The sequence below is a fragment of the Neurospora tetrasperma genome, assembly GCF_000213175.1.
Source record: "Neurospora tetrasperma FGSC 2508 unplaced genomic scaffold NEUTE1scaffold_81, whole genome shotgun sequence".
NCBI classification, from domain to species: domain Eukaryota; kingdom Fungi; phylum Ascomycota; class Sordariomycetes; order Sordariales; family Sordariaceae; genus Neurospora; species Neurospora tetrasperma.
The window spans coordinates 7,528,778-7,539,714 of NW_009799179.1; the positions used below are offsets into that span (position 1 = coordinate 7,528,778).

Genomic DNA, 10,937 nt, shown 5'->3' on the forward strand with positions numbered 1-10,937 from the left:
ACCACTAAACCACTGGCGCTATATGCTGAATCATGCCAAAGAGACTCAGCAGAAGTGCCAATATACCCACTCCAAAGCCTAATCATAGATACTGAAATGGTCATCTTCTCCGAACTCTCTCCTCCTTTTCCTTACACGTTTTATCAGTTATCCAAGGAATGAAACATAGACTGTCTATTCCGCGATATCATTCCCTAGTGAGGATACTGCAAAACCGTATGTACATGTACCATGCCATGCCCGTTGCTGCAGCCGAAGTGAACAATGGAACTTCAACAAACCCGGGAAATACGCATCGCATCGCATCGCATCGCGACCGCACCGATTGGCCTACCTACACATCGACTAAGCCGGAAGCTTGACAACATACCTGTGCAGATGTGCATGTCGACGGGAGTGAGCAGGTCGCGCCGGCGGAGGAGGCACGTATGCGCTATGTAGGTAGCTGCTGGGTGCGGTAATCTGCCAGGCATGCAGTACCGCACCGAAACTCGCGGACATCGGATTTTAGGTCAGCGAAATATTCACCAAGTAACTCCGAAGCAGGTCATGTGCAAAGGTAAATGCAATGCACACAGGCCGAACGAAGGACAAACAAACCCCGTTGCAGTTATTTTTCCCACATCCTGCTTCGGCTAGGTACATACTGATGCTTCATGCACAGTCAGCGAAACAGACTGTAACCATTTGAGTCTTTTGTAGAAAATCCCAATTTTGATGCAGGTACGCTGCTCAGACTGCTTGAACATGACGGATATGTAGCCGGTTCTAGGGAAGGTTTCTTGGACCTGATATCCGATGTTCGACATCTTTTACGGTAGGTATGATGTTGGATGAGTGAGTGCTTCATCGATGTTGTGGGACACTGGCGATGACTGTAGCCATCAGGCTAGGTATCTTCTACAATGACTATGGCCCATGTAGACTTTATGTGTGGGAGTAAATCCAGGGAGTGATTGTCTTTATTACCTTTCTCCAATGCATTGGTATCTTGTGTCTGCGTGTGAGAGAGGACAAGGTCTACCATCTGATTCCAGGTCCCTCAAAGTATACGCCTGTCCTCCACATGCTAGGCAGCCATCGGCCTGCTTACACATTGACCAAGCTCGGTCATGTTGGGGAGGTGTCGGTCATCTTCAAACTTTCGCAGGAGGCGGTTTACCGCTTTCAACCACCGCCCAAAAAGCCGACTAGTCAACCTCTTGACCAAATCACATATCGACCGTTCTTCTTCTCCACGCGGTTCACCGAGAACCTGGAGCGAAACTGGGGAGCTGCGGTACAGAAGTGTGTGACTGACTAACCCGATGGGCAAGCGAGTGACACACAGAATGGAATAGGCTCGACGCAACGCAAATGGTTGAGCCAATGGATGTGTGCAGTGTAATAGAAGACTCCGGAAGCCACGGTGAAGGGGGACTGAAATTTACCAGAAGAGATAAGCTGAGGACCGCGCGTCTGGTTTTTGCCACTACCACGGAAGTCTGGGAGGCCTCCCGTATATATAATAATCATCGAGGTTTAGGTTGCCGGTAACCATCCTGGTTTGGTCGTGTTCAAGAAGCTTCTAGAGGGTCTCCCTTGTTGTCCGTACTGGTCATATTGCTGGCGGTTCTATAAACTTCGCGCCAAGGGGCCATACCATGATCCATATTGTCAATATGCCGAGCCATGACACACGCATTTGAGTGGAACGCCAGATAGAACGTCAGAGGCACGAGGTCCCCCATACACCTGCCTGTTCCTGGATAAGGCTGCCTAATTGTCTTCTGCGACATGTATCACAGGGTAAAGCAGGGCGTCGTGTACGCCGCCAATAAGCCCACTCCTGCGAAACATGCGGGATAGGTTGTTGTATGATCGGCGCCTTCAGTCGCGGGTTGTACTGGGCAATGTCCCTGTTTAACGCAATGTTGTGTCCAGTGGGCTGAGTGCGGTGGGGCCAGACTTCGCTTCTTGGTGTTTTGGGATGTTGTTGGAGGTCCTTGACTGATCTCGACAATCGAGCTTTCTAACACCCAGAGGCTTTGAAATGGCCTGCAGAGAATGGCAATTCAGGCGAGAGGTGTGTCGGATTGCGCATCGAAGAGAGTTGTTAGCAACTAGGTAAAGTCATAAACCATCAAACTCTCGCCCCCACCTCTCTTCTCTTTCAACACAATGACCACTTCATCGTCGAATCCCACCCAGTTCCTACGTTCATCCCAATCGTATTCCAAATCTTCTTTGTTGTCCAATGCAAGGCCGCCGCCGCTGGGAGGAGCCGAGCCGCTTTTGTTATCACTTGAGGCAGCAGGACCGGGTTTAATCTCGATGCTTCGGCTGCCAATTCCGCTTGACCGTCCTTCCAGCTCCCAGACTCGCATCTCTTCACCCCGCGAGCTGACACTAACGGCCTTTCCCCGCGCCGTTATCTCGGCATTGCTAATTCCCGATGTGTGGCCCCATAACCGAATACCACGTGAGATGGACAGCGACGAGGCGGTTGATGTGCACATGTGCAGCACAAGGGTGTTGTCAGGCAGAGTGGCGAGAAGATAAGGGTGAGTGTAGCAAAGTGTCGTAGGCCCGACTGTAACTGGAGGGGTTCGCGAGGATGGGCTATCCGGTTCTCGAGATCTAGCAACAATTTCATGTAAGGGTGTTGTTGGTGTTTCTTGCAGCCCACTGCCAGTGTCTAACGGCATGGTGTATGCTGTTTTTGTTGTAGTGATGTCGGGAGCGGACTTGACGCCTGTACTTGGGGCGCGGATGTGCATGTCCTGAAGACCGATGGACCAGCCCCTCCGAGTGGGAAAAGTGTAAGCTATTGAGGCGACGGTTGTCAAAGCCATCTTTCGTATGGATAGTGCAAGAGGAGGTCTCGAGGAGTAAGAGTTGAGTGATGTGAGCAAATATGGCGCTGGAAGCGTATCGGTATCGTGTTCAGAGGCACCCGACTTCTCCTCCATTGGACCACCCGCTTCTGTCATCGTTCTCGCCTCGCCACCCGCCCCCGAGTTCTGAGCCGATTGGTCTGCCGGTGGCTGCTGGGGTACCTCGAAGGTATAAAGCGATACCAATACCGCTGCCGTGGCCGTCAACAGGTAGGGATACGATAGGGCCATCGCAACGAGTTCCCCATTACTCGACTTTTCGTGTTTGTACCGCCTTACAAGACGGTTCTCGCCACTGAAAAACCTCCAAACCCCAAAACTCCCGTCAAGGAAACCCACTCCCACGTCCAACATCCCGTGGTCCAACTCGTAGTCGTCAATAGCAATACAGCTTGGCGTAGAGTCCAGCCCGTCCTCGCAGAGACTCACTTGCGCCAGCAGATGTCTGCTCTTCAGATCCCATGTGCGCAAACCCGACACCTTGTCCGCGGTGATCGCAATCCCTTCGACCACTTTTACGAGCACCTTTCGCTCCTGTTGTTGATGATTTCCCTCTTGCGTCGTGTCCGCCGTACCCCCTATCCTCAGCTCTTCAACCGCGCATTTGCCCCTCGACCAATTGTATCGGATCTTATACTGCCTCTTCCAGTTAACAGGCTCCCATTTCCGCTCTTGTGACCGTCCGTCGACTTCTACGCCTAGTCCGCTGTTGTCGAAAGTGCTTTGCTCGTCTCTCCTCCTCTTGCTTCCAGTCTTGATTCCCTCCTCCTTCTTTGCTTGAACAAGTCCACCACGTCGCCCATCAGCCCATAGTGTCCTTCTGCCCGAGTAATGCAATTTGTGGCCGGTACCGCCACCACTGGCCGCGGTGTCTCTGAATCCCGGTATCCTCATGGCGCGCGGTAGCACGAAGCGCGCGTAGTATAACGCCTTCCATAATTGAGAATCTCCAGCGAGCTGGTAGAAGCGGCGCGACACTGGGGCGACGGCGAGGAGGTGTTGGAGTGGAAGGAACGATAGGATGCGAATGAGCAGCTCGTCTGAGAGAGAGGAGAGTAGATCGCGGGATATGCTATTACGTGTAGGGTTAGAGTCGGGCTGCTGAACGCGCGTCGGCCGCCTGGCCGGCAGGGCAATGTCGTCGTCTACGGAATGAGGATTGAGTCGTCGGCGTTTCGCGTGCGGCAGAAATTCGGTGTTGTCGTGATCGCTTTCGTCATGATAGTCGGATTCATCGTCGTAGGCAACCAGAGGCTGTGTTCTTTTGCTGGCCATTTTGCACAATTAGCCGCCCTTGTATTCTCCAGCCAAAAAACAACGCTACTAGAAGCTGTTTCACGGGCATGCGCGAGCAGGATCCAGGCTGAAGAGCGGACGTGGTTGATTTGAAGCTTGCGGACGAAGTTGCAAGAGCTCAAAGGACAAGAGGAAGATTCAAGACACCAGGATGTGTTTCGTCGTCGCAGTTCCCGTTTCTGGGTAAGTGGCAATGCCAAGCCTTTTGGGTTCTGGGGTTCCATCCTCTTGTATGTATGTACAAGTAGGATTACACAACAGCATGCGTACATGCTACGTTCTAGTGTGATTGCTAACGGTTCTGCACTGATGCCATATTTCAATTGAGCTCTATGCTAACAGACACTAACTATAAAAAATGCATACCACTCTCCTCAATAAAGCTGACCAGGGAACGCCCCCTCGGCCTTCAACGTGGCATAGTATAACTTCGTTTCCGCAAGGATCACCATCCGACCCTTTCCAGCAAACTGGAAGTTGGCGACCGTGCTGCCGATCCAGATCTTTCCGAGCAGCTTTCCGGACGGGTTGTACACATGCACGCCGTCGCCGCAGCCCGCGTACAGGTTACCTTTGGTGTCGACGTGAACGCCATCCGGCACACCAGTCGCGATGAAGGCGAAAGTCTTGCGGTTGGAGAAGGTGCCATCTTCTTCAACGTCATAGCGGTAACTTTGTGTGAAATGCAATGTCAGAGCAGTTGTTGGCTGGCGACTAGACGACAAAGATGGCAGAACTTACATGCTCGATGGGAAGGATGAGTTACGCCCGAAGAAGCCCTGGATGACACCGGTATCGGTCACGTAGGCATGTTGGCCGTCTGGGGAGAAGGTGATGCCTGGTATCATAGGTTAGCCCTCTCCCTCCAGTGAAGAACTATAGACGGGACATCCGCTTACCGTTAGGCATATTAAACCCATCAGCCGCAACGGCCACAGCCCCAGATGTCTCGTTGAATCTCCAAACCTGCTTTTGAATGACAGTCTCGGGCCGGAAATCCTGAACATAGCCGTAGGTAGTATCGGTAAAGTAAATGTCTCCGGTGCGCGGGTTGATTGCAACGTCATTGATGGAGTTAAACTGACGGCCAAAGTAGTTGTCCAGGATGACCGTGGCATTATAAGGAGCATTTGGAGACATGACATAAAGCGCCGGAGCAACTCTGCTGCCCTGTCCCTCGCCGGCGAAAAGGATTCTGTTCCTGTAGTTTGTTGCGCCTAATGAAGCAGTTAGTATCACACTGTTTCCCTCTTTTCCCCCTTTGACCCAATCCCTTTGATCACTTCTCTTTTTGTGGATAAAAGACATACCATTGGGGTTGATGATAGCAGGAGTCGCTACGGCCAAGTGAACGTCGACCTTGCCAGTGGCATTTCTCTCCGCCGATACATCAGCCGTCACTTGGGAAAGCGAGATCCTTTGAATGATGGCCGACCTGTTGAGCCCAGTGCCGGCGGCGGGATCACCCGCGTTTTGCACAAAGAAGACGTCATCCGTGGACGGGACCCTAAAATCCTGACCATCAGTTTTTTGTTGCCAGTTATCTTGCCTACAGCATAGTTCAGGTAAAGACCTACCAGACAGCAGCTTCATGAAACATCGGGTTAGTTCCCGATGACTTAAGAAGCGTAAGAGTCGGGTTAGCTCCAATAATATCCAAAAACTCCTCATCGTAAATGTGGAAGGGCTTCTCGAAGAGGGAGTCCTTTGTTGTTCCAGGCGGGATGAAGAGCTGCTCGCGCACAAGGTGTGACAGGTTAGCGGGGAGCATGTCGAAACATGGCGATTCTCATTTTGGCAGACGTACAGTACTATAATTGGCTACAGTAGGAGGCGGCACGTCCCCCAGAACGTTGAAACTCTTTTGGTTGATGACCTGTGCCTGAGCCGGAACATTGTTGCCCTGGGCAGTGGCAGTTGCCAGGAGCAACGCCGTCGCCCCGGAGAGGAGGGGCGCGAGAGACGTACGCCGAGCGTGGACCATGGTGATGAACTTGATGATGAATAGGTATGTGATGGAACAATAAGATCAGTCCGGTATGTAGTCTTCGACGGTGTATGATCACCAAGTATTTATGGAAGTCAATCGTACTTTCCTCGATCAAGTTCGGTCAAGTGTAGGTAAGCTTCAGTTCACCGCCGACACCGTCATCGCCATCGCGCACCGGCTAAATCTATGGCGTTTGGTCCCCTGCCAAGTTGTGGAACCACCACACGATGATCATCAACTTGTTGGGCTTCGCTTGTCGTTCTTGTCCTCAGCTACAGTCCAAGGCTGGTTTGTTTGTTAAGTTGATATTTCTTGCTATATTGGGCCCTATCCCTCCCAAGTTGTCCTATATCTCACAATGACAAAATGAAAGGCTCAGCACGGATCTGAAAGGCATGATCAGAATCCGAGATTGACGAAATAAGCATCAAAAACAGCATATTCAAGGTGAAACTACATGTTAACCACAGAGCCACAATGAAATATAGAAATACCCGGCCGGATAAACATACCCGGGAAACCTGACCCGAGATCTCGAGCTAACGATCAAACCAGCTCTGGACTGTACTAGGTCAGCGCTTCCCCATCTTGACCCCCACATATCTCGGCTTCTTCCAACCTGGCATCGTCTCTCAACAGCCCTGGGCTAGCAGGCTCTCCTATACTCCTAGCCCTATACGAAAGAGATGGACTCCGATACGTGAAGTTTGGCGAAGGTGAAGTTATGCCGATCGGCGATTGAGCGATTGGCTGGCTAAACTTTGGTGGTGTATACCTCTAGCCGGTTGCAGGTGAAATAATACCTCTCTGTGTCTTACAAATGCTTGTAGAATGAATAGCGAGGTATTAACACAGCAATCATGGAATTGATCTCGGGTTTCGGGGTCGGAAGCCAGGATTGAAGCTAACCATTACATCGATCGTATTAAGATTTACGGCCTATTAAGCATGGTCACGAATAACTCGTATGTGACGCTGTCACATATTGTAGAAAGCTTTTGTTTTGTTCCTCACCGTGACCTTCCTCCAGCCCAATGAGTTAACCGCTTCAGCCAATCTTCTAGGTAGATCTAAAGCACCTGGATATTCCAGATCACTTACCAACTTCCGACAACTTGACAAAAATGTTTCGTTTATTCCTATTCGACCATTCACAGTTGCCTTCACCAGTCTATCTTAGTGTAAACTCCGGCAGATTGTACTCATCCTCATCGCCACTGCATCGAGACCGCCCTTGTCCCCTTGACAGAGACCGGAACCCAGCTACCTCTACCCAAGAATAAGATCCACAATGAAACCGACCTCAATCCCCAGAGAAGATAAGGTATAACATACAGATTCCATGCCCGGCGTACCACAACCCAACCCTCAATTCTGGCAGCTTGCTGAATTCTACATGAGATCGAGCATCGCCGACCTCCTTCTTTCTTTTACCCATGTCATTTCTCCTCCGTTGCTTCCATGGACTCATCAACACGGCTCGGCACATACAGCCACTTACTCGGACACACATGAATCAGTTCAGACACACCCACTCACGCCCTCAAACGGACAATCTCCATCACGAATCCATTTACGCCAGTCTTGAGTTCATCTCTAAGGTACATAACATGAAAATATGTCACCTAGAAAGCTAGACGAAGCAAAACTGCAGGTGCCTTCCTCCCGAGCAAACATGTCGCTCATATGTTGCTCACGGGCTGCTTATCTCCAATGGGACCCGAAAGGCGGCATCAATCTGCCGGTTAAATGACAGCACACATATCAAACAACTTAGCACTTTTGCCAGGCTGATGGCAGGACCAATCTTGTCCTTTGGAAGTAACGATATATTGGTCTAGTGATCATATTTTCGACTTCATATATACACACGCTCGTCGAGTGTCTCCCATACCTGGATTGGAAGTACTTTGTACGTGGATTGCTTCCCGGTGGATGAGATGCTGTCACACGGAATTTGGAGCCCCATTCGCCATCTTGCTGTGTGGGTGCAGAAGGGTAGAGAACTCAGATATCATCGGAGTAAGACCCAGGCAACATATGCGGGCGTTTAAGCCCAAATGCCGATGTGGCTCGGGATTGCGTTCGTGGGGACCTTAATTGCTTTGGCTGTGATTGAGAGAAATAGTACCCGTGACTTGGTGAATCATAGAGGCAACGTAGACGTAGGCAATAAAGAGGGGGTTTGGCTCTCTCCCCTTGTGTGGTAGGCGGGCTTGCCCTTATATTTGCGTCAGTCCACTCGTGTGCCTCTTTTTCTATCGCAGTAGCTGGATCCTCGCCACCATCGCACTCGAGTCATTGCTCAACCATTTCATTCCATTACCAGCCATGAAGTCCTCACTTTTAGTCGTCCTGACCGCCGGACTAGCTGCCAGGGATGCAATCGCCCACGCCATCTTCCAACAACTCTGGGTAGACGGCGTCGACTACGGCTCCACCTGTAACCGCCTTCCGACCTCCAACTCCCCCGTTACCAACGTGGGAAGCCGAGATCTTGTGTGCAATGCCGGTACGAGGGGTGTTAGTGGGAAATGCCCCGTCAAAGCAGGCGGGACCGTGACGGTGGAGATGCACCAGGTGAGTTCTACTTCCCTAAACGCCCTCCTGTTCCTTTCAGGTATCAGCCCAGCCACACATCTCCATTCCAACTTTTTCTTACCTAGCATATAACTAACCCAAACCTCTAAACCCCAAACAGCAACCAGGCGACCGCTCCTGCAATTCCGAAGCCATCGGCGGCGCCCACTGGGGTCCGGTGCAAATCTACCTCTCCAAAGTTTCCGACGCCTCCACCGCCGACGGTTCTTCGGGCGGGTGGTTCAAGATCTTCTCCGACGCATGGTCGAAAAATTCCGGCGGGCGCGTAGGTGACGACGACAACTGGGGCACGCGCGATCTGAATGCTTGCTGCGGGCGAATGGACGTGCCAATCCCCAAGGACCTGCCCAGCGGCGATTACTTGTTAAGAGCCGAGGCGCTGGCGTTGCATACGGCTGGCCAGAGTGGCGGGGCGCAGTTTTATATGTCTTGTTATCAGATTACGGTTTCAGGGGGCGGCAGCGCGAACTATGCGACGGTCAAGTTTCCGGGGGCGTATAGGGCCAGTGATCCCGGCATTCAGATTAATATTCATGCGGTGGTGAGTAATTATGTGGCGCCGGGGCCGGCGGTTGTAGCGGGGGGTGTGACGAAGCAGGCGGGGAGCGGGTGTACCGGGTGTGAGTCGACTTGTAAGGTGGGGAGTTCGCCGTCGGCGGTGGCACCGGGTGGAAATCCGGTAAGTGGCGGGTCGGATGGGAATGCCCCCGAGGTGGGCGAGCCGAGTGGTGGTGAGGGTAGTCCAAGTGCGCCGGGCGCTTGTGCAGTTGCTGCGTATGGACAGTGTGGTGGTGATGGATACTCTGGCTGCACGCAGTGCGCGGTAAGTGAAATTCTTCTCTTCTTGAAGGCGTGGATGAAGTTCGTGCTGACAATGGTGAACCCGACAGAGCGGATACACGTGCAAGGCTGTCTCACCTCCCTATTACTCGCAGTGTGCCCCAACCTCGTAGGGTCATATTAACTGGTTGGGTAACTTGCTCATAGGAGACTTGGTTTTGGATCTTGCCGCCGGGCTAGCAAGATGGATAATCTGCGAGTAGGCAGCACCACTGGTCTTTCGATAGCGAAACACCGTCGTATTGATCTCTCCTGGACAAAAGTTGTCATCGATGGTCCTATACCCTTTCTCGCCCGCAGCCGCAGGGTTGGTCATCGTCGCTTTCTTGTTTCTCTCGTCATAGGCTTCCCACTCCCTGTCGCCCGGCCTGCGCTTCTGATCCCGCCCCGGTGGAGTTGTGCACGCCTGTGTCCTCGAAGACATAGATTCTCCTGTCTCTGTCTGATTCAGAATGCGGGGACCGCAGACAAAGAGCGTTTCCCCAATGTGGTACTCGAGACGGAGGTATCTGATTGTATGTCGTGCTTCTGTGGATGGACCCTTGGATGTGGTGGAAGTTGACTGGGCTGCTGGGGTACAAGTAACAGGGAATGCCAAGACGCAACGTTGCCGAGCACGTGCAGAAAGGTGGGGCATCGTCGGCAGCAGCCCTGTTTGACTATCTCCACTTATGACCTCCTTCCATTCTCTATCCTTCCTCCATCTTTCGTCAATTTGAGACACAGACTCATGTCACGCCTAGTACTAGCACCATGCGCTACTTGTTTTACACGACAACAGCCGTGGACGGAAAGGCTCTTTGACAAGCCTACCCAAAGATATACTTACCTACTCTCAACGAACTCATTTGATCGAATTGACAAAACGGGTCAGGCCGGCCGACTCCTCCGTGGATCAGGACAAGACCCGATGGCCACTGGCAGCGTTATCTTCTTTCTACACCATGCGATATAGACCGAATCGTTCGTACAGATAGACAACGTAACTCGATATCAACCAATGGGTGCGTTTTAACCGGCTTCGATAACCATTCGAAGTCCAACAGGTCTCCAATCTACCCTGCCAGTGGTGCTGTCGGTGTAACCACATCGCGTGGTTGCATCTCACCCGGAAAGTTCCAACTGATAAGCAGGGCTCTAAAGTGACCAACAACAGTTCCCACACTCAATCGCCTGTACAGTCTTGGCGGGGTGTGTGCGTGCACACACACACAGACACACCGCATTTGACAAATCTGGCTATTTGACATCGCTTTACACGATTCAACTCGATCGTTTAATATTGAAATCTGGCCAAAACTGGTATAAAAAGTCGATATTTTAATGCTCTACAT

General features: G+C 51.7%; 3 protein-coding genes across 3 annotated transcripts; 1 reads left to right on the forward strand and 2 right to left on the reverse strand.

Annotated features, from left to right (window-relative positions):
- Nucleotides 1–2,102: 2,102 nt before the first annotated feature.
- Nucleotides 2,103–4,151, reverse strand: NEUTE1DRAFT_92379 (uncharacterized protein; the record flags this gene model as incomplete). Its single annotated transcript, XM_009858559.1, has 1 exon — nt 2,103–4,151. One exon carries the CDS (start codon nt 4,149–4,151, stop codon nt 2,103–2,105), a length of 2,049 nt encoding a protein of 682 aa, XP_009856861.1.
- A 395-nt stretch (nt 4,152–4,546) lies between these two features.
- On the reverse strand, nt 4,547–6,156 carry NEUTE1DRAFT_53848 (uncharacterized protein; the record flags this gene model as incomplete). The annotated part of the gene is made up of 6 exons (XM_009858560.1): nt 4,547–4,844; nt 4,914–5,010; nt 5,072–5,389; nt 5,483–5,679; nt 5,750–5,904; nt 5,980–6,156. The coding sequence occupies 6 exons, from the start codon at nt 6,154–6,156 to the stop codon at nt 4,547–4,549; spliced, it is 1,242 nt and encodes a 413-aa protein (XP_009856862.1).
- Nucleotides 6,157–8,370: 2,214 nt separating this feature from the next.
- NEUTE1DRAFT_92381 (uncharacterized protein) lies at nt 8,371–9,716 on the forward strand (the record flags this gene model as incomplete). Its single annotated transcript, XM_009858561.1, has 3 exons — nt 8,371–8,742; nt 8,864–9,586; nt 9,654–9,716. The coding sequence occupies 3 exons, from the start codon at nt 8,494–8,496 to the stop codon at nt 9,714–9,716; spliced, it is 1,035 nt and encodes a 344-aa protein (XP_009856863.1).
- Nucleotides 9,717–10,937: the final 1,221 nt, after the last annotated feature.